Source organism: Dufourea novaeangliae, unplaced genomic scaffold (genome assembly GCF_001272555.1).
Source record: "Dufourea novaeangliae isolate 0120121106 unplaced genomic scaffold, ASM127255v1 scaffold124, whole genome shotgun sequence".
Lineage (NCBI taxonomy): Eukaryota > Metazoa > Arthropoda > Insecta > Hymenoptera > Halictidae > Dufourea > Dufourea novaeangliae.
In genome coordinates, this window is record NW_015374010.1 from 4567584 (window position 1) to 4594397 (window position 26814).

General features: G+C 36.6%; 1 protein-coding gene across 1 annotated transcript in view; it reads left to right on the forward strand.

Moving 5' to 3' along the window:
- The window catches only part of LOC107188483 (collagen alpha-5(IV) chain-like), an 85162-nt gene that overhangs the window by 40045 nt on the left and 18303 nt on the right, over positions 1-26814 (forward strand). Inside the window, 7 exon segments of the mRNA XM_015576775.1 lie at positions 15970-16014; positions 16818-16906; positions 16908-16989; positions 20841-20903; positions 25046-25285; positions 25590-25751; positions 26316-26442. Of these exon segments, the coding sequence (XP_015432261.1) occupies positions 15970-16014; positions 16818-16906; positions 16908-16989; positions 20841-20903; positions 25046-25285; positions 25590-25751; positions 26316-26442 (808 nt within the window).

The following is a 26814-nucleotide window of genomic DNA, read 5'->3' on the forward strand; positions in this document are numbered from 1 at the left end:
CTGAATGGTATCTTCCTAAAATACATTATTCCAATTACTGTTCATAAAAGCTTTTAAAAATAAATAACGATGATTATCAGCTTCAACATTACACAATTAATTTAAATTCGTTTCACGACTATCCAACCGTATATATTTTTATTGATAATACAAACGATATAAATTCTGCAACTAACGATATAAATTTCTACAACTGCGTTAGGAATATTTTATTTTTACTATTCATTCGATTACATTTCTACCATCCGAAAAGGGCGAACGATGACACGGCGCAGGGACAATTTTTAGTCACTGACGCAACTATACCATAAAATCGTTAACGACGAGCGCAGACGATTTTTTTTCATTACTATGAATCAATTTCAACATCGTGGGTGTAGTAACAGAATGTAAAATATGTCAGTGTTACGCAAATAGATAGTGTGGCAGATGTCTCTTAATTGGTTTCGCACTTAAACGCCATTTTGGTTAACATCCTCTAATATAACATGTTTATAGTTCTACGTATTCTCGTAAATATCATTAAAGATTAAAATTATTGTTTGTATTAAAACATTCAGTCAACACAAGGTCATGTTTATCAATATGATTTATATTAAAGTTTCTTAACAATAAAATCATTCTCCATGAGAATCACTTTCTATCTGCACTCAAAGGAACCAATACAACTGCACACAAAAGATGGACACAATATGAAAAAGATATGAAATTGTAGATAGAATTTATATTTCTACAAAGAGGCCTTCATGAATATTAATAAATGCCTAGCAGATTTTTTATTTTCAATTCAGCATTACTAATTAAAGTATTAAAACTATAATAAAATATGTGGCACTGCTTAACAAAAAATAGAAGGCTGAGATTATAGAAGACTTAAAACAAGTCAATACATATGATATTAAAACGTAAGGAAAGATTTATAAACAGTCAGAACTTGACCACAAGTCTTTAACACTTTAACCCTTATATAGGCAACCGTGTACCCAGGAACTCATTTCTGAATTTGCTTTCACAATTTTGTATGTTCTTGTTTAAAACAGCACTGGGTATATTATAGGAAGGGAAAACTAAAAGTTTCGAAAAAGTATGAGAGTAGAAATGTCTATGTTTATCTAATCTGTCAGAATTTTAGTTGCCCACACAAAATCTTGTAAATAGACCAGAGTTTTTTAAACTATGTTTATAAGTAATAATTATCCAGGAACAAGGTTCTTTCGTTGGAAATTTCATGAGAATAAAGAATAAAATAAAATCTCCTCCAACTAAGAATAAAGTGGTTAGTCTGCTTCTGCCCGTAACCGAGGCGGACCAATCGGTATGGCGTGACGCGGTCCCTGCGTGGACCATTCGGTCCACTAACGACTATACCACAATTCGTGTTTCTTTTCTTCATCTTCTCGATGCAATTATTCGACGATAACGTGTACGCGTCCGAAGAGAAGAATAAAAAAAAAACAAAGAACCATGGCATGGCGTCACCGGGCAGAAACGTTTCCAAATGCGGAGGAAGACGAACAGCGGTCGAGAGAAGTGGGAATTGTCGGCGGACTCCCACGAAGCCCGCCCGCACTCTGTATTCTCGCACAGAAGTGCCGCGAATCCGTTCTTTCGCAACACGTCCCCAAACCCTCGCCGATACGAGGTGACATGACGCGTTGTGACATGAAGATGATAGTCTTCGATAGATGATTTCGTAGCTATTCTCCACCCAGCGATCGAAGCTTTGCTTCGTCTGTATTTATAATACGAACCCTTCATTTCCCAAAGTGACGAACTCCATGAAAATTATCAAAGAAAATTTATTTTAAATATAAAAGGTTAAAAGGAAGGAAAAAATGAAGTTACTTTGCCTTTAATAATAACTTCCTGGGGCTTATAAATTAGATGTACACGATACTACTTCGAAGGAACAATGAAAATTGTTTCCGGTCTCTTTCAGTCTTAACACTCGATTTCTTAACTTTTCGATTACCACTGCGTTTTTTCCATCTGTTATTTACTCTTTGGTATTATAGTTAGTACCTTTCATTCTCTTTGCTATTTCTGTGTTAAAATATTACCTCTCTTCTTAAGAATAAAGTATTCCGTCAATTATTTTTCTCTTCAATTACATTTTTTCCCTTTCTGCACCGAAATGTTACCTCTCAAATGTTACCTCTCCACTTAAAAATGGAGTCGTAAATTAAATTTTGTTCCAATTACAATTTTTTAATTACCAATATACTTTCTGCAAAGTGCTCCAGCAATCATCCATATATTATTTGTTAATACTTTCCATCTCAACTTTTCATTTCCGCGCCGAAATATTGTACCTTTCCTTATTTAAGAAATCTATCCCTCTATATTTAATTTCGTTCTCAATTACAAATTTCCAATCACCATTACGATTTCTACGACCTGTTCCACCAACGCACGTCCAATTCTCGTAGAGCCATGCAAAATGGTACATACAATCTCCTCCTATATCATTTTTATCGAGTGTACAACCGGGACAGTGGTAACGCACGCGAACGACTCGCCAGTTAAAATGCGACACTTTCGAATGCAAGATTGCATAAAAGCTAAACGAGGTTACCAGGAGTACAGAGGATGCAGTAACGAGGTGATAAGAAATTTTATCGAAACGATGCGAAACGATGTTAAGAGCTCCGACGCTTGACGATTGCGCGCGCTCGGTCGGTCACCTCCCTTAATGAACGTCTATCAGTTCGCAGTGCCAGATAAGAGTTTACGAGGGCTTTTTTTCTGTTTCGTTCTTTCTCCTGCATCTTCATCTTCTTTTTTTCTTTTTTCTGTTACGACACTTACGGATTGCATCTTTATATCAGGACGCCAGCCTGGGTCCAAACGAGTTGTGGGCATGACGTCATAACCCTTTCTGGTACCGCTGCACCGAGCGACCTTTTGAAACTCGCTGCGGCGTTGCCGGTACATATACACACACACACACACACACCCGATTTTCTTCAAGCACCGGACTTTTTTCCTCAGTTTTTAAAGCACAACGAATGGCGGTTCAATTAAACGTGACAGCGATCATGAATCTCGCTGACGATTTTTTTTCTTTGTTCACGGTGTTTAACACGTCTACTGCTGCCGTTTGTTTCCCGTGCTTCCTTCACAAACCGTAATGCATTTTTGTGATATTTTATTCAATACGATCTATTCAATCTTTATGGAATATTCGGAAATGTAACGATTTAGTCCCGTATTGTGCCATATATTACGATGTTTTTGATGCCAAATATAAAATTGTTATTTTTACATGATATTATTGATATGTATAATGGAATCAAGTTTTAAGTGATAATTGGGCTTAGTGTCACGAATTTTATAGAGTTGTTGATGCAATGAAAGAACAAAAATATTTTCATAAATTTAAGTGTGGTAGACATTAATATTGATTTAAGGCATTTCATACGCGATACCAATATGGCCGCCATTCGAAGGCTGTTTTTTTGACAATTTAAACAATTAAAGCCGTATTAACTTCAGATGGTTTGAAATTTTATATAATTTACTGTTTAATTTTACGTTAGTCGTAATATATATTTTAATATAATTTGGAAGGAACCACAAAGCAAATAACTTTGTGGATCACCCTTTGTTTGACTTTCATTTTACTGAATTTAATATACAGTAGTAATGCATTCATTCTAATATAATTCCATTTTGCGCAGATTCATTAGACACATTAGATAGATAATAAAATTTCTTGTGCAAAAACTAATTGAATGTGTCAAATAAATTGATTTTGGGTCTCCAGTACCTCGCGCCATTTTTGTCAAACACTAGTGCTTAGAGATAACATAACATTGAATTATATCACAATCTTAACAAAAATATAAATTCTTCAATAGTAGGTACATTGAATAACTATAGTGTAGGAATAAGCAACATCTTTGCGTGACGTTTCACCGTAAATCGTCGAGGCAATGACCAGATTGTCCGCCATGACATCAACTTTACGATCCTGGATCCGCATGGGATTCAAAGATCCACGATGATCACGTCGACATCGAACTCAATGGAATTGTACATACAACCGGACAAGTACTCGGTATTTCTCAAAGAAATTGAAAAAATTCAACCGGATATCCATTTTTCATTGTTATTTTTCTTCCTCCCGCTCTATCGTCGCGCGTTTCTCCCACGTTTGTGGAGATTTTGAACATTCGAGTTCGCGCGAGTCCTCCTACGCTTGGCCATAAATCGAGACTGTTTTGATAGAATCGAGTGCGTGGATTCAGTACAATCATAGCAGGCGAAAAATTATATTGTTTTACGAGGTAACACGACTGAATCGTTGGAACGGTCATTCAAAATTCAAAATTCGTTAAATGGGATCAGATTAGAAATTATAGTTAGGATTAGGTTGAAAAACATATTTAAAATTCGGTTAAAAACCATAGGATCTAATTTGAAATCAAAATTAGGCTTAGGTTAAAAATCATAGTTAGGAGTAGATTAAACATCATCTCATCCTAACGGATGCCTGATTATAACTTATTAATAATTCATTATTAATCCGATTTATTTCTAAATTTAGTACAATTTTTACTTACTTCAACATGGAAATGGTGAACATAATTTCATTCAATTATTTTTTAACATAACCAGAAGGCTTAAATCGGGGCCCCCCGTGAAAGTGGAGCTTGGGACTATAACCCCCCCCCCTAACTCCCCTTAATCCGGCGCTGCCAGATCTCTCCAAATGATCGAACATATCGAAATCAGTCGCTCGTAAAAAATTCGAAACATCACCAAGGGAATAACCTCTCAGCTGAATGTATCTTCGTGTTGTTCCTCGGCATTGCTGCAAGCCTGTCCGACAGAGAGAGAGGGAACGTACGGGGCAGAGGCCTCGCTTCGAAATTACACGGCCAGGGAGTAGTGGGAATGGCACAATTCTCTCTGCTTTGGGTTAACCATTCGGCCCGGCACCGGGGCGTGGGCGTTAATGATAAATTACAGCATCTCGCGTTCCTCGCGGTTTGGCATTGATCCCTATCTACGTAACGATTACCCAGATATTACGTATTACGCGGGATACCCACGTGCGAGACGGGGCTATGGCGGGCGAACTGGCCCGATGAAGTCGTCCAACGTCGTTGTCTCGTTATCAGGATTGGCACGAATTACCGCTAGAAACGCGGACCTTTCCTGTCGCGGTTCCGCCCTGGGATTGGTTGCCTCGCGGCTCGTCCGTAATGTAGAACGTTTCGTTAGGTTATTGTAAAATGTTTGATCTTTTGTACGGAGTTTCATTTTAACCCTTCATTTTTCACCAATCGGAATACCCCTATTCTGACAGGCTAGATAAACGTAGATAATGTTACTTTCATACTTTTCCGAAACTCTTAGTTCTCCCTGCTTATAATATACCAAGTGCTGGTTTAATTTTGAAATTTTATAAATGGGTACTTGCTACCTACACCTTAACGATCACGTGAAACTAAAAATCAAGATCGAAGTATGCGAACTTGGGTTTCAATCCGTTTGGTAGTATCTTCTACGCATGTCTGCTATGGGCGATGACGTCGCTTGTTTTCCTTCGATTCGACGAACTTTGCAATTTTTTCTAAAAAATTGAAAAAAAATTAATTTTTCCCATTTAAGTATTTAGATACAACACCAAACGCAGAATTCGTTCGAATAAACGGTCCAAGTAATCGAGGTTCTACTGTATTTCAAAACTTCCCATCGTATTTCGGATAAATAATTAAGCTTCAATGATTCTTCAAGATTTACAGAATCATCCCCTATGTGACTTTTGGATGGAATCCTAAATTTGGCTATTTCCTACAATCTTCCTTCGAAGTTGACCGCGTGTAACTTGTCAAACTGATCAAAGGCCGCGGTTAAAAGGGAGAAGCGGTAAGACACGCGAAAAGGAAAAAGAAAAATATAGGAGGCACACCCACGCCGTGAACAGAGACGTCAAAGTTGACGAGGCCGGGAGGAACACGTGGAATCCCGGTTTTGTTTCGCTTCGGCGAAGTAGGGTATCTAAGCGCCCGATAAAGAAATCTCCGTTTCACCACCGATACGCCTCTCCGCCACGCGCGGCTGTCCTCCTCAGATACAGAACTTACGTGCCATTAACCCCTCGTGACATTCGCACTTTGGACCACCCTGCTCCCGATTACACGAAATTCTATTAGAATGGTACAAAAGATCTGTCGCGCTTTTTGAATACATCTGAGAATAAGACTATACGATTTTGAAGTAATTTTAGTAATTGAGGAGGTGATCATCGACGGTTTCAAGAAACGTCCCTTCATCTAAGAGTACAATTTTGCAACAGAAATCGAAGAATGTGTTTTTGATGAATGAGTATTTAGAATACTATTAAACTGATCGATCCATTGAAAAATTATTGATTTTCTCTAGAAAAACCACAATATATATTTTCTATTTCTTTGAATTTACGAGAAGATCAATTATCAATCGTTATTATTAAGTAATAAGTTTCAATACACTTTAATACTATTTAATAAATAGTAACAATAGTTAATAATAGTATTTATGTATTGTTACCACAGTGAATCAGAGTCTATCTTAATCGTCACTTTTAACCTACATACATTAGTTTTTTAAATTTGAATTTACATAAACTTTCGCGGTCTAGTTATGGCATTTAACAGAACGCGACAGAACATAAAAGTCAATCTATGTCTTGAGGATACTGAACTTAAAAGATGTAATTGGATTGAGGTCTTAATGAACTATAGGCTACGGGTTTTGTGCATTTATATCAGGAGGGGCTGTCTAGAATTCAGTACAATTAAGAGTTCGATAAAGTTTAAAAAGATTTTCATTTCTTTTGAAACTTTGTAAAACGGTGACTAATGAAGGGGTCGAAAGATATTTCAAATTTAAACTGTATTACCAGCTTATTAAAAAGAAATGGTGAATTACTTATTAATACACCTAAATAACTTAGCCGAATCAAGTTAATGAAGGATGTTAAGAACACAGCTTAAATTAAACTTCCACAAAATTTTGTTGCAGAGTTTTTACAATAGATCCATGACGACCGAATGAAACGTTCAATCAACAATAATCCTCGTTATACAACACGTGAAATTGCACAAATTCTCCAAGTATCGAAACCAAGCGTAAAAAACCATTGAAATCAACAAATTTTTGTATCACAAAATTTTTGGTCAACCCAATATGCCATTTAAAGTACAAACGGAAACTTATTGTATTTCACTGCAGAATTTATTGATTCGCGTGTGGAGTTCCAAAATACTCTATGAATGCAACGGGAAAATCGACCAATTAACGGTACAAATGACAACACGCGATACCTGTTGCGCATAAAGTTCGCCGATAACAAAAGGGTTCGAGAAGAATACAGGCGTAACGTTCTTGCTGCGGAATTTATCGAAAATCGGAGTAATCTTTTTCAATTCCGATTCGACCAATTGTTGATTTGCCGGTACATTTCACGGTGGGGGGGAAAGGGGCGATAAGGGACATCGAAAGTTGATAACTGGGCATAGAACGGATACACGCAGCGAAGTCCTACGCGTTCGCTCGACCTCCCGTATCGCGAATTGCGGGGGTGAGAGACGTTTCCGTTCCACAATCGTCTGCACATCACTTTAATCTAAATACCTCGCAATTTGTTTCAACTGTTTTGCCGCGAAAAATTTTCCGTGAACATCGAACTCGATCGAACTGTCCACGAAATAGGACAATCATTTTCTATTTATGTTCAAATACAGTGAGGTCTAAGGGAGTAGTTTTTTGGTACTGATATAGTAATGAAAGTAATATTTATTAATCAGTATTTTTTCACCTTACTCTTGTGCATTCTAAAAATCACGTACGATGTTAGAGAACAATAATGAGTGTTATTGAAAATGGATTTTTAAACGAATTGACAGAATCAGAGTTTCGAACTATTTTACAGAGACAAGTAAAGGAGACATTAAACGAATAGTTATTTGTTCATTTGAGGATTTGATCAGGTGGAAAGTAAATGAAAAACTATACATAAGTAAATTAAAAGAAAGTAATGTGAATTACAAATGATATTTATTAACATTCATATTAATAAATGTTAATTATTAAATATTTTATTGTATTTCACACATTGGTGTATTATATAAATTCATAAAGTCCGTAGCGTATTGAAAATTATACCTACGCATTGTACTTAGTTAATCATGCGTTTATTATCGAACAGAATATCCTTTATTCTATTATTTCATTATAAACCATAAATTATGAAAAATCCCAATTAGTAATTCACTGTTCGATTCCAAATATACAATAAAAGTAATTCAAAATATAAAATCTTCAATGAAAATAGAAAACATATGCTCTCTTAATTTTTCGTCATTATTCTCCAATACCGTATGCGATTTTTTTCAAGCTCAAGGGCGAGAAAACGTACCAAATTCAAAGTACATTTCCAACTCATTGCGAAAATAACAAATCACTCCTCGATACATCTAGATATTAAATATTTACCTATATTAAGGAAAAGACACGCTTATGCAGATAACACTGGTTACAGTTTTAATTTCCTTTTTCTTTTCTATTTCACAAGTTTTCTGTTTCACGTGCACGCACTTAATTTTCCGATCGAATCGATGGATTCGATCGTTCAATCAAAGTCTTCGGATAATCCGCGTTCCCTCGAAATTAGGTCGTCTATTAAATGCACGCGTGGAACACACTGAAAACGGGGAGAATAATGAAAAAGGAGAGGATGGCACACCACGCGTATCGCGATAACGCACTTCCCATTGACAGATCATTCTATGCAGCCAGCAACGTGGAACCGGATGTCGAGTGATCTCATATTCCGATACGCTCTGCCTGCCTTCCTTCCTTAACGTCTGCTAACGTTTCATTTGTAAACAAGAAAAAGGAAGCAATTAGTTTCGACGATGAACTTGATCGAGTGTTTGATGAAATTGCTATTTAAAAAATCTGTTTAAATGATAAGTTCTCTTAACGAGGTAATTTTCGTCTGTCAAAATTCTATTTTTCTTTTGACATTTTATAATAATAAAGTCTGGATGATTATGGGGTAAAAGTAGTGTTGGTTGTGGAAGGGGATGATAGAATGTTTCCAGGTACAGTCGCGAAAATATTTACAGACTACTGGTATTCGAAGGTTAATACATTACACAAATATTTATTTATAAATGATAGAGATTACGAAAATAACTAATTCTCATGATTCTAAAATATTCGACACAGCAGATTCATGTATCAAACTAAAAGAAACAGGTCAGTATCAATATTTTTGAAATACGCTACCGAGAGCTATAAAATGTAAGGCAATCGTTGTAAGTGTTTACATATACATACTCCGTAAACACAACAGTGTAGAAGGAATAGACGGATGTGAGTACTTTGTATACAGTTTCTGATATGAATAATCTCAATCAATGAATGATATGCATATATCTTCTGTAACATGTACAGTGCCGTTCAAAAGTTTGTGGCATTCTTTGCTCTTTAGATAAATAAAATTTTTCCGCATTAATTCTGTAAAGAGATTGTGTATTAAGAAAACATTATTTCAATATACCTTATTGTTTGTAGATTAGGATACTCGAAACTATAATTATGACGATACCATAATTTGACTACTTTTGTGAGTCTCGGTACACAGTTTGCTCAAAAAATTTCTAAAAATTAAATTGAAAATTTAGTTGTTTGTTAAATAATAGTAACTTTTTATTAATTGTTCAAAATAATATTCTTCCGAAGACTTTTGTGACGAACCATGTACATTAAATTGATTTTTAATTCTTTTGTCAACATTATTCGTCAGTTCCATACAGAGACTACGAGTTTCCACATCCCGCATTCGGTGGATTCCATCTAGGGTCACGATTTATGCATCGTCATCGTAGATTCAGTCCGTTCCTCGAATTCACACCAAACCACCCAATCAGCGCGGACCTTTAAAAGGCAGCGTGTCAATTTGTATCGAATGTGACCATACATGGTAGACATCAGTAGCTCCTACTTACCGGTACCCGGTATCAGTTCCTTGTAAATTCACGTTTTCTAAAGGTGAAGAAACTTCCGGCCTCTTGTTTCCTGCTCGTCCGACACTTTTACGAGGCGGGACAAATGTTACAGCTTTACGATTCGTAAAACAAAGTCAAGTAAAGAATACGTAAAATAGTTAGTTTTGTGCAGTTCATCAACGATGTTTGTTTACTTACTAACCCTTTTAGAATCAAGGTAACGATCTATCTATTATCCCTATTGTAGTGCTTACTATAACGACTTTCTTTGTCGTCTTTTATTGCTCAATGTCGCTACAATGTAATTATTTACAAATGAAAATATGCACAGAAATATAGAACTATCATGTGTAATATATTTGCATAAATATTAATTTTTTTCTTCCTAAATTAAATGCACGCGTGTTGAAAGTAAATTGTTATAATAATCATCTGAGCTTTTAGCATGTGCTCCCTAAAATTCACTGAACCTAAAAGGGTTAATTATTATGAGCGCTGTACATAAGGTATCTGAGGTATATATTTCAATATTTTAAAGGATGATATGGGAGCTCAAGTGGAATAATATGTGTAAATTTACTTTTATTTTAATGTTATTTATTTACTACTACAAATATTATTAATTATTAAATTATTTCATTATCGCTAGGCCCTTTTTTGTTAACTTTCTTATCAGCACACGCTTAAAACTTAAACGTAACGAAGAAATTTCTTTAGAATGTCTTCCTATATTTACAGCAGCATTTAAGATAGCAGAAGGAAAATAGTACTCCGAAGGGTAGTTTCAACCCTTAAGTTTGAACTTTTGAAGAACTTTAGTTACCTATTTGAATTTCTGCGCGGTTGCATTTCTCTCGGGTACTTAAAGTTACTTTCAACTATCGTGGATCTCTGATTTGTTTGAAACAGAAAAGAGCAAAAAAATTCTAGTTTATTTTCGACGATAAAAAATCGAGTCGATCGAATTACGTTCTCGTGTCTTTAACGCTCGGTAATCCATGTGATCCTGTTAATTAAACATTCGGCGAACGCAGTGCTGCCAATAACGCGCCAAAATCGTCCGCTCGACGTGGATATTCGGCTCAATACCGTGGACGCTAATATTTCAGCGCTTGCCGCCCGTTTGCCCAGTCATAATTAGTAAAGCGTTGCACAGCTCTCGTAAAGGCCGCTGAAATATCGTTCAATTACAAATGGTTTGCGGTTCTATGAATTTATCAAGGACAATAATCGTTCACGTTGATTCCCCTTATGTCTACTCCTCCGTTCGTCTACGTAATCAACTGATTGCCAATCTTTGTACCCTTTAGTTAAGTACAAATCTATATATTTGAGAAAAAATTGACTTATATTTTAAAAAAAAATTTGTCCATTAACACATGTTTCTGTACGTATAATCACATTCAAGCTTACCTTACGCAAAACATAAAAATTGATCGTTTGAGGCGGGCTGGTTTAACGTGAGTTACATAATTTTGCTTATAAACAATGTTGGTAAAGTTTTATGGAAAAAACTGGAACACCCTGTATATTCGTTATGGTGGCTGTCGAATGCATCGTATCTGACCCGATTATGCTGCTTTCGGCAGTTTCGGCCTCGATCCTCGTCGCAGAGTTACGGGATCGGTCACTTTCCTTCGCCGATAATTTCGTCGTAGGACCGTTTCGACCGCGGGCAATTAAGATAAATAACTAAGATAAATCGTCGCCGAGGCGTAAATAATCCCCAGGGGGAATCGGTAGGCCGCTTTGTAATTTTTCACTTTAACGATTGTAAATAAGGAGCGATTAACCGTTTCGCTGAACACGCGGCTGGCACCCCGCGCTAACCCACGGAATTTCCACGCGCGCGTAGAATCGCGCGTAGTTCATCAATTCGGCTGACGGATATAATTAAAGTTTGAAATACAGGCTCGTTAACTCCCGTTTATAAATTTCCGCGAGTGTATGCGTTCCGAGAACGATTCCGTTCCTGCCACGCGTTGTTACTGGTCGAAATAGGGTTTTTTTTTCGAAATTTACAACCCTTATCGTTGTGTAATTTTGGGTGTCGCATGAATTATTCCACTATCTTTCCCACCTTCGTAATGAATGAAATCTAATTTAAATGCACGTGAAATTGGAGGGAATCCGGTTGTTTCGCGTAAAGTGACCGGTATCAACGCATAATATTAAAGTATTTATTTTTTTTTTTTGTGTGTACGATGCGACTCTAAACCTGAAAAAATAAAGATTCTGAAGAAGAATTACTTAGTGTTAGTTGACGTCAATTGACAGAAGCAGTGCATAGAAATAAAATTTGGACTAGTTTTCTTATATTTATTTCAAGTGGAAGTTTTATGGGTAATTGTTAAGGCCAGAAATTTTGAATTTGCATAAGCTTCCGTAATAATTAAGAAAACAATATGTATATTTGTGTATTCGGGATAAGATATTTCAAAATGTTATTCTACAATGAAGTTTCGCGGCATTACGCGACAGAGTAACACGCAATTATTTTCGATACTTGTGGCATAATGTTCTCGATCGGGCACGTTTCTTGGAAGTTGTGCAACAGGTTAACTGATAAAGCTGCTCCTTTTTTAAGCGTGTTTTAAAGCTGAGATTCGTGTGCGTAATCGCGGTCGAGATAAGTGCGTACAGCGTGACGGAAGATGATCTCACGAGGCTAAGAATTTTCCACTACAATTTAAGATTTCACGAGACTACAGAAACTTTTAATATATTGTAGTTTTCGCACGATTTCAGAAACGAGTAATAGAATGAATGCAAGAGTCAATATTTCGAATAATTTACGAACATGAAAAATACAATGAAAATTCTACTAGTTTTTACGTATATTTTTTATTAGTTAAACTTTGGTCGTCCTGAGTTTAAACATTTTTTAAATTCAATTAAAAAATGTTCGCAATGCATTACATATTCGAAATTTTTATTAGTTACACAAGTCTAATATTCTCCCGAAAATCCAAATTCTAACGAGAAATTAATTTGAAGTATTTTTTGTTATTTACTATTGTATCATAGAAATTAGAAGAAATATTAATTAATATAGAATTATTATTTCGTTTAATCATAAACATAACTATTTTGGAAAACCGAAATTGTTCTGTTTTCTATTCTCTTATTTGCAATTTACAATTTGTTTACATAAATCGTCGGCAATACTGAAAAATGTCATGGAACATTCTAAGGGTTGATAAGGGAGCTCAAACATAGCAGAAACTGTCCTTCGACACAGTCTCTCGACAACACTTTAGGACACACATCTTCCTAGAAGCTCACGAAATCCCAAGAAATACGCAAGTTTCTCCATTTCACAACACACACACACACACACACACACGTTCCGTAAACAACGCAAACATTTGCATCCAAAATGCGACAAATACGAGGAAAAACAATCCTCCGCCATAAAAATAATTACTGTATATAAAATGCCGTATATGACGAAGCACAGTGACCAAAGTATTATTCCCCGATGAGAAACGAAAACAAGGCGAAAAAATAACCCGAACAGGAAAAAAGAAAGGAAAAAGAAGTCGGGTAGAAAGTAGTCCACTCGACGACTGGATTCGCGCTAAGTAATTTGCATACCTGCAATTCCGGCGGTTACTTCGTTCCCTCGAATATTACCAGCATAATTAAGACGCAAGCCCGTGGTTAATTAACCGCACCGTAAACGGTGTGTCCTCTTCGGTTCCACGTGTGTCGAGAAGATGTCGGATCTCCGTAAACAAAACCTTCCCTCGTTCCGAAACCGGAAGTTTCTTCACGCGAAGAAAAAGCAGCCCCGATGTTTGCGTTAATTTCCATCAATGGGGGAGGAAGGACTCGGGATAAACAGGGTTTACGACAGGCGTCGAGGGGGTTTTTCGCGGCTTTTCACGCGACATTTACGTTCCCTCGTCTGGCGGAGAGGCAGTCTGCGTAACGAGCTGCTATTTGCACCCCCCACAATCTTCCAGGAAGACGTCACAGGCAGTGAATACCGCCTTAAAGGCTTTAATGGGGTTAGGGGACTGTGGCTGTTGTCGTTCAGACTGCAATTTTCGATGTGATTTTTGTACGAAGTTTATTATCTTATTTATTAATCAGTTATTAACTCTTTATAACTTGCCATACGATTTCTTTTACTTATTTCGCTTATATGAAACCTTAAATATTAATACACCAGCGGAACCGTATTTCACGTCGACTCAGAGAAAACGAATAATATACAGGTTTACGAAATTCAGTTTAAAATCGTTATCACAAGTCTGACTCGATGTTATGAGGCAAGGGGTTAAGAACACGGGCGGTGTATTCCGTATGTCACCTGTACGGGGATGTTTTGGGACATTTCAATAAACAATTATAAAGTTTCTTTGCTTTATCGTTCTTTGTCACAATTTTCAGCGAATCGAATCAAACGTCAATAGACAAATACTTCTGATCGGTAACGTATGGTATTGAGGTTACTGAAAATACTAAATTTCACGCTTTGACAGTAAACATATCGATGTACAAAGTGCTAGAGGGTGTTTTGGTATTGTTAACATATTCTGTCGGAGGCATCTAATTACACGGTCGTAAATGGCGTAGGTACGCAAAATGCAATTTTGTGGTCTCGAAAAACTGGTACGAGTCGCGTTTGTGGTCGTGACGCGAGCCGTTACAATTATATTGCACTCTTTGCCGAGCGGCAATTGAGTGCAATAGGCAATTGCTAACGACGCACTTTGTTTTATGCAGAACGAAATCGCGTCCAGCTGATGGCCGGTTTTCCGCGATTTTACCAGCAGCCCCGATATCAGGAAGCGTTCGAATGTTGATTACTATTGCAATGCTGATTAGATGGCCTTCCAGCGAATCGAGGGTGTGCGATGTGATAATCGTTCTTGCGATGGACCATATTTAAACAAATGCAGTAGGCGGCGGTCACGTAACCATGCAACATACAGTTATTTTTACAAATGACCGAGCCTATCTTCGGAGAAGCTGTTAATGATGAGTACACTGCGGAATTTATGTGTGATAGAACACATTGTTACTTAACTCTCTTCAATTTGACCCGAAGTTAATGCTTGATTTTAATTATATCTTTTATTATTGAAATTTCGTAAATTAATTTCAATATATTTTTTTACGCTGCTTCTTCAGATTTTGCGATATTAAAATAGGCAAATATATTCAAATGGATTTTCATTCAGGCTTAATTTGCCTCAAGGAATGGTAATGCAATAGTTTGTTGAATAATGTACGAGGGTTAAAATTCTATCAGCTGAACGTAGTGAATCAGGATTAGTTAAACTTTTATTTTGCTTTTAAATTAACAAATTTCTTGCTTCATGAAGGGAATTTTTCCTTGATTTTACTTTTGTGAAACAGTACGTGAAAACTGGTATCTGTTTAAATATCTGTAGTTCCATGGTTATATTTGAAATTATTGAAAATTCAATATAGTTAATAACCGTTTAATGCAGCTTAATGCGAATGTAAAAGAATCCTTAATGGAGTAAAAAAATTGCTATGTTTGCATAAACGTTTATTTATTATTAAATTTATTATAAGAATCCAAATTTACAGAACGATCTGGAGTCTACTGATAAAAAGTAGAGTGCTCTTAAACTAACAATAGTTGCAGGAACATAAATTATCTAGTAAATAAACGTTCTTACTATAAAATCATCATTTTTTTAGGCATTTTAACGACGGTTACTAAACGCTAGAAACCTGAGTGGTGAAACGAATTTTTCTTCGAAGCTGATGTATAAAATAATTTATGAAGTTGAAAATTTGCATAAAATTTTCATGTTTACTTATAACTGTCAACAATTTCAGAATATGATTAAAATAAGAGTAATCGTAAAGTGGTCTCCCACTGCTCATCAATTTTTATATTAAATCAATAATTATGAATGTGTCAAGAATATGTAAACAATTACGTATTCCATGCATCTAATCTCTGTTTCCTTTCCAGGGTGATCAAGGCATACAAGGATTTCCCGGAGCTCCAGGACTCTCGGTTCGTACAAATCTCTATTCCAATGAAACTTTGTTCCGCGAGTTTCAACTGTTGAAATTCAAGCGTCATTTCAGTTTTTGAGTTTCGACGTTGTACGCCGTCAGAATTTTGAAAACCATGAAATTACATTGGATCTAAAATGTTTCGCAAACTATACCTCACAGAAATTTAATTCTACCTCTAATGAATTATGTCTATTACACACTGAAAAGAAAAATGATTTAAAAATAATACGTTTATACAATGACTCGCATATTCGTTCATATGTTTTGAAACCAACGATTAAGTGCACAAATTTTCATGCAACTTCTATTTATGTAATAACTGTATCCTCATTATCCTTACTTTTATCATATTTTTATGATAAATTTCCCTTAATGTTATTGTAATAAAATTCGCTATCTGGTACGTAATTCGATCAAATAAATGTGTCAGCCTTCTATAAACAAATTTATGAGTCACTGTATATACAGACATATCGATCTCCCCTTAAGGAAAAAGTCACAAGTCAAATAATGTCAATTTAACTAACTATGAAACTATCATGTACTCACAGATATGAAAAAATTCATGATACTAATATTTTATTTCCTAATTTAAAATACGTAGTCATATGGCAACAGTGGGAATGAAAGGGTTAAGGGTTAATTTATCATTCCTATTTAACCAGCACACAAGTGCCTTTACATTCCACGTTCTACCATCAAAGACTCGCGCAATTCTCCCAATAATATAGCCCTGAGGAAAAAAGGTTCAGAAAATATTGAAAAATGGACCGAGAATAATTAAGTCCTCGCCTGCAGGGCAACCCTGGAATACCCGGTGTGACGGGACCGGACGGTCTGGACGGGTGCAACGGTACCGACGGACGTGCCGGTGCACCAGGAATGCACAACTGGTGAACCCGGTGACGGTGGTATCAACTCCATCGGCGTCAAGGGTATCCGTGGTACACCAGGTGTCGACGGACCCGAGGTAACAAAAAAAACATTTCTTCGGATTAAATCATATCATTAAGTACTTTCCGCCATTATACCATTAAAGAAAGTACTAATTAGAAACCTGACCCTCGAAAATATTAACACATTGACTGCCACAGTGGAAAAGGCCGTACGTAGCTAGACACGCTTCATTTCGTTTTTTAAGTCATAGATCGTCGAATGTATACCTGGACCCCAGAGCCAGAGTGTAATAAGTTAATGTTTGAACACGCAGAAACTAATTAAATCGCATCCGTGTGGAAAATTTCAAATTAGATCGATACCCAACAGATTAATCCTTTCCTCCACAATTTTATATGATTCTCCAGAGAAATGAAGCACACTATACAAGGTGAACCACGAATCGTGATCAGTATATAAAATGTTACAAAATGTTTTTATCAGATATAGCATGGTTCCAAGAGAGTTTTAACGTGATTATAGCAAATTTTTTGTCAACTCTTTTTTTCATGATTTTTCACCTTCGATTTTTTGCAAATACACCTACAATTTTTTTACGACTAACACATGTTATGTTATGAGACTTACCGAATTAGTCTTGAAATCCTCTAACAGATAGGCGTCAAAAAATTATAGGTGTATTTGCAAAAAATTGAAGGTGACCTTAAAAAATCATGAAAAAAAAAAGTTGATAAAAAGTTTGCTACAATCACGTTAAAGCTCTCTTGAAACCATGTTATACCGGATAAAAACATTTTCGATCGGACTGCTAATAACAGAGTAATCTCTACTGATCACAATTCGTGGTTCACCCTGTATATAAAAATATGAATTTGAAACCGACTTCTATTGTATCCACAATGTATTAACTTTTAACGGGTGCCAGTCCACCGCACAATTTCAAACGGGTTCATTGCGAATTCAGTAAGCGTGCAAATCAGTGCCCGTGATTAGAATTCGTCTATATCTGTGCGTTCAATCGTGATTCGATCGGGTTCCCGGAATTTGAATCGCCCCGTGAACCGTCCACCTCCTGTCTCCTTGTTGTACGCGTAGCTGTGAGGTGTTTCTCCGGTGTACAAGTGGAAAATTGTTGTTCCTTACGTGAGGGATCGCGGTCCCTCTGCGGATAAATCGGGCGGACCGAATCGTGTCGCCGTGGATGAATGCCGAGAGAGAAGCCGCTCGAACGGAAACTGTCGGACACGTGGCTATGAAGGGAAAACAGTGTTTCGCCCCGATGGTAGTAGGTACGGAACGTGACGGGAATATCAGTGGAACGTGTGCGGTGACTACGGTGAAATTTCTTCGTCCGCCCGAACGACGTTAAGGGGGCCCGGTTTTTCAAGAGTTTGAACTGGAAATTGGAAACTTTTGTTGGAACTTGATGTGGCTTCTGTCATTTTTTATACTTCGTGACATTGATAGCGGGATATCGAACATTTTCGTCTTCGTTTTTAGAACATAGTCCGAAGCATTTGAAATCAACGTAAATATCTAATAATTTTGTAATAATTGTCACGTATCGATAGCGTTAACAAGAATTGCTGCATTTGAATAGAGTACGGTAGAACGCCGATTGTCGAAACAATTTATCATGATGAACAGTTTCTTAAACAACTGGCCCAGAAAATTTGGAAATAAAACGGTTTCATAAGATGGATATTTATTACATGGGAGATCGTACAATGATACAAATGAATATTTAAACAACCCCTAACGCATTTTCAGCTTCGTAATTCAAAAGGATAATACATAATCCCACTATTTCTTTATTGTATACATTCGCTCATGAGAGTCTTCATAATTCACCACATAAAGGTCACTTGTGTGATATTCGTTTTTTCTTATTTGTTAAAATATTTCTATAGACTAATAGATATTGTGATAAAATAATGTCACCTCATATGTTACGAAATAAACATGATATTACACGAAATTACTGTTTATATTAATCGAAATGACCTTTTTATGAGGTCTACGAAGACTCTCGTGAATGACCAGGTATATCAGTATTTTCTTTAACAAAATTAAAGGAAACAACATTATCTTCGTTTATAATTTTGTATCCCAAATTATCTGTACACATTTCTAATCATTCTAAAAGATCCTCGTAATCCTAGTTTTCCAATGCAGTACATTCTATCCCTAATTAAAGTGTTGCATAATTTACTTCAGGTTCGTTTAAGAGTAATCAATGGTATGCTTTCCCGTGCCTCGCCTAATATGGAAATACAACTTCTAAAATCAATTCTTTTCTAAAACATTCGTGACTCGTTCTCTCCTTCGATAATTGGGTATTTCGGGTGATCGGCGTTTCCGATAATCGAGGTTCAACTGTACTTTGTTTAATGGTAAATATTAGTTCGTTGCACACGAAATATTGCTTTTATTGATTGGAATATTTCGTTACATAATTATCAGTAAAAAATTATCAACAGTAGTCACCACTTGCATGTTAAGATTCATTTGTTCTTTTCACGAGACTCTACATATATGTTTTTCCAATAAAAGTGCTTAAAAGCATTTATAATAAATTGAAACAAACGATGAAAATCTTAAGCCAAACTCAAAGGTAAACTCCATGAAGCTTTATTCCCGACTTCGGTACAGAATATTCTTCAACAAAAAGACTAGAATGAATAGTTTTCTAGAAATAAATTCAACCCTCTAGTTCCGGGGTAAAATCTCAGAAACTTCGCTGATTCTATTTTTCTTCTTCTCCTCCGATCTGTACTGCCATCAATTTAAGTTAAATGCAAGAAATTAATACATTATTCAGGACACACATATACAGTATAACTGAAATGAATCAGTAAAAAGATTTCACAACAGTCTTGTATACAGGGTGGGCCAAGATTCGTAGTATAAAAGTGGTCAGTGAAATAGTACGACTCAAAATAAGAAGAAAATCAACAGTAATGAAATTGCGTTTGACGTTTCGTTTTCGAAATAATTGAATTTGAAAATCTACTGAATACGCGTGAAATTGAATAGGACTGACTCGCGCGTCTGTTCATTATATTCCATTTCTACTTACTACCATGTTGAATGCACGCGTTTCAGATTAATTTTCGAATTCGATTTTCTCGAAGACGAAGCCTCTACCGGGATTTTACTATTCTTAATTTTTGTCGCATTTTGAATCGTACTACTCTGACCTTATTCGTACCACAAATTTTGGCGTTTCCTGTATTTATAAATAAATAACCTAGAAGTTCAGGAGTCTCCTAAACCCATACTGTATTTCACGTCTGAAATGTAGTCCCTTGATATCGAATGGTGAAATTGTACAAACCTCAATCTAAGAACTTATCTTTTCAATTTCCTCCATAAAATTCCCAGAAAGTCGAACCAAATACAGGGTCTGGCCGAATAATATGTAAAAACTGGCACTACATGATTCCTTACGAAAAAAATAAGAAAACAATATAAAATAAAATTTGATCATTCTCAGCTTAATTTTCGAGAAAATCGACTTTGAATATCTGCTGGATACGCGTACAATTGAACCGGATTTGGCTAGCGCGTCTGGTCATTGCATCCCGTTTCTACTTACCATCATGCCTAATACACGCGGTTCAGATTAATGTTCAAATTCGATTTTCTCGTGAACTAAGCCGAGAATGGCAAAATTTTATTCTACATACTTTTGTTATTTTTTAATAAGAAATCTCGTAGTATACGTTTTTACGTTATTAACGGGACCCTGTATAAATTACCTGCTAATAATCACTATTTCATACTCATCGATCTAACAGGCATCGATTAGCAGTGCCACAAGGGAAATGCTTTTCCTCAAGGGACTGCAACGAATTTCTCGTTGGTTAGTCCCGGATTGATTAAATCCGTTCTAATGCTGAATCGCTTGAATTTTGTCGTCAGGGCTATCCAGGACCGTACGGGATCTCCGGCGAGATGGGCTATCCAGGAGAGACGGGCGACATAGTGAGTAGATGGAAACTGCTGCTTTATTCGTTGGTATCTTGCCGCGGGTACCGTAACGACCGATCGGGCCAACCCGGAGGAGGTTCGTGGACCTCTCGCGCCACGGGTTTAGGTCGTGCACGCGGAGGAACGAGGAACGAAGAGCGAGATGGGAAAAGGGCGCGATAAAGAGAGACGGCGGGTCTGGTCTCGTGTATACAGGGTGGGGCGGGACGGAGGGTACAACCGGTCAGGAGGTCCATTCTACATGCAAATATAAGTCGAAAATGTGGAATAAAATTTTTTCGTATAATGCTTCGTTTTCGAGATAATTGAATTTGAAAATTTGCTTAATACTTGTGCAATTGAATAGGACGTGGCTGACGCGTCTGTTCGTTGCATTCTGTTTCTACTTACTGTCAGCCCGAATACAAGGTCCCGTCCCAGAAGTGACCGAACTTTTTTAAAAGTAACAGAACATAGGCAACTTTTGTGGAAAAATATTTTGCTTTATTCAAAATACATGCCTTTTGTGGCGATAGTAACAAGTAATGTTGTAAATATTTTAACAAGTTAGAAAATACAGAATTGAATATGGACTCTTTCCTTCGGTTTGAAACAACTTTTTCCTTAGCAAAAACCCCGACCAATCAGACCGTGAGTCTGCCGGCCGATTTCCCGCTGTAGCGTTGACGACCAATCGCAACGCGTAGCCGAAGCGACCGCGGAAGCTCGGCCGGCAGACTCATACTCTGATTGGTCCTGGTTTTTCATTAACATCTCGTTAACAAAGCCTCGGATAATATTTTTGCTAAGGAAAAAGTTGTTTCAAATCATCACAGGAACCCCTCATTTCCAGGAGTCGTAGCTGTTTTGGGACACCCTGTATATATGTATACCTGTCTCGTTCCTTTTGGCGAAACGCCACCTGCCCTCGCATGAAATATCGTCTGGTCGGCGAAGTTATTCCCCCGGTAATATTTAACGGGCACACCAGAACGTAGGCGAACACGAAGAGGGGACAGGGGAGATTTAAAAGAATCCCCGGACCGTGATATCGCGCGATAAGCCGGCTCGCGGTGGAATCCTCTTACACGGTCTCCGTAAAAATCACGGCGTCACGATCGTGTAACCCACCATTGTACCCAGGGCCGACGATAAAAATCGGCTTCGAGCGCCGAATACTCTGGCGAAGTACGCTGGTGATAATGATGGGACAGAGAGGACGCTTGCCTTTGCTTGGAAACTTGTTCGTCGAGATCGTTGTACCGATTCTTGCCATTTTTTTTTTTTTATTATCTAGGTGAATCAAAAAATAATCCACAATTTACTTTTAATAAACTGGTAATGTAGTCTAAATTCAAAACATCTTACTGTCTGGTTCTTTGTTAACCCTGCTGTTCTCCTGGGATCTATGTGATCTGGAATGAGGATTGTATTTCAATAGGTACTTTGTTTGTAAATATTTATAGTTAATACTAGACCTTTAAGTGGTATTATGCATTTTACTCCAGATGACAGGAAGTGATATTTTTGATACTCCAACAATCTGTGTCGCTTTGACTATTTGGTGACAATTTTAGACGAATGCTATTAGGTTGAAGCGAATGTTTCATCCCTTATTTTAGCACAGTAATATTGATCGACCCAGCAAACGCTGAAACACCATTACCTGGATGTAGGACTTGGATCCATAGTATATTTAACATGACATTTCAATTTGAATTAGGCTCCGTATGATTATATGAAGAAAACATTAAATTTCTAAACGGTGAAATTTATAATCTTCTAACTGTAATTTATAGCAGAGTAATAATCCAAAGAGGAAATACAAGCAACCTCCGTATAACACGACATTCCCATAACACGGTTTCGTTCTGACACGGTTTCGCTGTAACACAGTTAGAGAATTGGGGAAGCTCTCGAATAACACAATTTCGCACTACCACGGTCAGAGAATTCTGTAGAATAGTGTAGTTTCGTTAGTTTTTGGAGCCTAACCTTGTTTTCTGTATGTCCGAATTCTTAGTTTCGTGTATAACATGAATTCGCAATTTTTTGGAACCTAACCACCGTGTTATACGGGTGTTGGTTAATAAAAACATTCGTCAGTTGGTAAAATCTTATGTTACAGAAAATAAATACTTGGGCCGAAATGCAATAAGCAAAGCAACCAAGTACAAAAAATACAATACTACCCTCATTACGTTAAAGTATTAAGTAAAATTGTATTAGACTTAAGCTGTTTAACTTTTACATTCTACTTAACTAATAATCCTGCAACATCAATAGAACGATCATATGCAATTGAGGGAACTAGCGCTCGAGAATGTGAAAAATATTTTTGCAGAAGAAAAAACAGCAAATCGAAGCTTATATATGATAGATTTTAATTATAGGTATCTGCACATAATATAATCTTGATTTTAATAAACCTCAAATTTCTTTTCTTTTTAAGAATTATATTCATATCCTCCTATTTTTGGTTTTAGTGTTAAACAAGTTTGTAAATAATTATTGTAAAATGTGTAACTTTATTTTGTGCAACCCACACACGTGGTATAAATTACGTACAGATGCCTAATGAGGACGAAAGTCAGGGGGGCTGCCCCCAACCCCCCCAGAAAAAAATTCTAGTTACGCCAATGGCCTCTATCCAATTCAACGTATAAATATTTGTTTTCAATAGTAAGCACAAACTTGGTGCTCGAAGTAGAATTCCCTTAAACGTGGATATTTCCTACATGGAAAGGAAATTATAATTTGACAGTAGTACAAATTTGAGTACTCCAACTAAAATTTCCTTAAATATTAACACTACCCATATAAAACGAAATTATAATACATAGCATTAATTTCAATGTTCCAAAAACAAAAAAAAATGCGTATTGCATAAATGATTAAATTATTTAATTGTCGTTACAACAGCAATTTTCGAACCCCACTAGTCACGCCTGATATCACCAATATGGCGGCTGTAATCGGCGGCGGGTCAATTTTTTTTTTCATAAATAAAAAATAGTATCAGGCGGAAAGAACATTAGTAAAAAGGAATGCCAAAATTATCCTGAAGCGTCAGGAGTAATAAACTATATGAGATGAGACGGTCGAAGTAGATGTGTCACGTGGTAATCGCTAAATAAGAAACAGGGGGGCATCTGCTGAAATCCGAATCGTCCGGCTCCGCTATCCGCTGACACGACTGTCACTGATAACCACGAGGCACTGTCGTCTTCTCCCGGGAGAAGATTCCACCGAACGATTGGCAACTTCCAGGGAACACGAAACCTCTGTGTTCCCCTGCGGTTCGGCCATTCGCGAAACCAACCGAACACATCTGTACATCCTTTCACTTAGTCCTCGAAAACATGAGAAATTGGATAGAATTTTGATCCCCTTTCGGATGAGATGTCAGAGCTGAATAGCCCGACTGGCGTGTCTTGGTGTGGTTTCATTCTGAAACCAGTTACAGTGTGTAGTTTCTTGGGAACTTATGTCTGCGTCATAAAAACTTACCAGAATATTGAGGACGCAAGACGATATTAAGAGAAATATGTTATGTTACAATTATATTTAAAAATTCGTATTTTACAGAATAGAGAAAAATAATATAATCCACTATTGAAGGTTATAGTAGACTAAAAAGAGCTAAAGGTACGTCTTTCATTAAAGCTATATGAATTTTCTATTTCGTTGTACTTTATAAAATCTGCGGATTATAAATGAGCACTTTGTGATTAATTCTATATCGTTTTGCACCTTTGTTTATTAAATTACTCGATTTTATTCAATTTTAGTTTAACGATAGTATAATATAAACTCCCTAGAAAATGCACACAGAAAACATTTAAAACAATAATCGGTGGCATAATTATCACGAGAAACATGTTTCCAAGCAAAATGTCGTTCGTCTTATTCCTATCATTAGAGTATACTTTCTGCATCCATATTCATAATATTATCTTCCGATTTATTCTTGTTAATCATAATTGACACAAAATCTATCACGATCAATGGAATATTTTCTGTCGATAATAATAAAATAAAAAGTCTAGGATGTAAATTTAGTACAGTAGAGCTGATAATAGACAGAATAATAGGAATGATGGAATGAAAAATCCATCCTGATCCTACGTGAATGTGTGAAAATAATCGTCTCCTAGGGTTACCCTGGCGCCCCTGGCTTGCCGGGTATGCAAGGTGAGGCCGGTGAAACGGTATACGGAACGAAAGGCTCACCAGGTGAACAGGGAGACAGGGGTGAGCCTGGGCCGCCAAGTAGCGGTGCATACAAGAAGAAAACCGAGTCCACTCCGATAAAGGGCGTCAAAGGTGACAAGGGAAGGCACGGCGATCTCGGAGATCGCGGACGAAAGGGAGAATGGGGTGATAAAGGATTCCAGGTGAGTAATATTCGCATAATATAATTGAAACTATTAAACAGTAAGGTCAATGTCCCTCTTTCTAATCATGTAAAAGTTCTGCTATCGCAGAAATTGATTTTTATTATTTATTTATGCAAAAATCGGCAAGAAAACTTATTAGATATAACATTTAAACGTCCCTTTATAATTAAATTTAAATAAAAGTATTTTGCAAAACATTTAACTTAATAATAGTTCATTTAATATAGAGTATAAAATGTCCCTATTTCTGCTCAGCGGAAATGGAAGTTTTACTCACAATGCTCTTCAAATGTTCATGCAGGGTCGGGCCGGTTTCCTGGGTATTAAGGGTATGAAGGGAGAGCAAGGTGACGACGGGGCTAGAGGTAAACAGGGCGTAGAGGGCCCGTCAGGTCCTCCTGGAAATAAGGGAGACAAAGGTGCTCCCGGTTACGCTGGAACTCCTGGACCAACGGGACCTGATGTAAGTACAATAACACATAATATATTTTACTTTGCTTATGGTCGTAATAAAAAAAGAAACATTAAAATTGGTGTAGAAATTTTACTTGTACACAATTTTAGAACCCTTATACGCTACAGAATCTGAATCAGTCGACTTTAATTTTTCTTGTGTCACTTTGTGTACGAATATTTTTTCACGTATTGTGTGATAATATTTGTGTCGAACTTCATTTAAAAAATTGCTTCGTTTACAGTCCATTCGTCCACGCTTTGTCGCGTATTTATACGCTTCGAAATTCCTCGTTGCATTCTGATTTAAAAAATTTTCTACTACTCATTCATCAACTTTGCATTGTCACCCTCATACAGTGTTCACAAATATACAACGATTCGTTTTATATAGATAGGTACATAGTAAATATTATGTAAATATTATGTTAGTAACGTAAAAGAAGTTCTTTCAGTAAAGATCTCACAAGTATCTTTATTCATACATCTATGTAGTCACATTGAATGTAAATTATAATAAAACGAAAGGGTGGAAGTAAGCCCTACCGTTGAAGTAATCATATTTAAAATTCAGGGAGAGCTTGGAGAACCAGGTAATCAAGGAGCCCCTGGTAAACAAGGAGCTGCCGGAGAACCCGGAAAATACATACCGGAACTCGACGAAATAATTGAGGGGAACATCGGAATTCAAGGAGATTTAGGTTCGTTCTCGATTAATAAAAAAGAATAAACCGTATTTTATTCTTCGTTAGATTATGAACGTATGTACAAATTTCTTTTGACCATAGTAAACCATACTGACCAAAATCACTAATCAGTGATTTCTTAATACGTCTTTAACTCTTTTGGGTTAGGTGGATTAAAAACTGTCCCACCTTTTGCTTAGTTTTTTATGCATGGTGGGATATATTTTAACCCACCTCGAAAAGTTGAAGTTACTCATAGTCATACAAAATTCTGTGCAACTAGGGTTTTTATTTACTTTATAATTATATGCCTCAAAGAATTAAGGCATTACCATAGCGTTTTTTAAAAAATCTTTAAGGGCCTGAAAACCTTTCCGCCTTGCCACG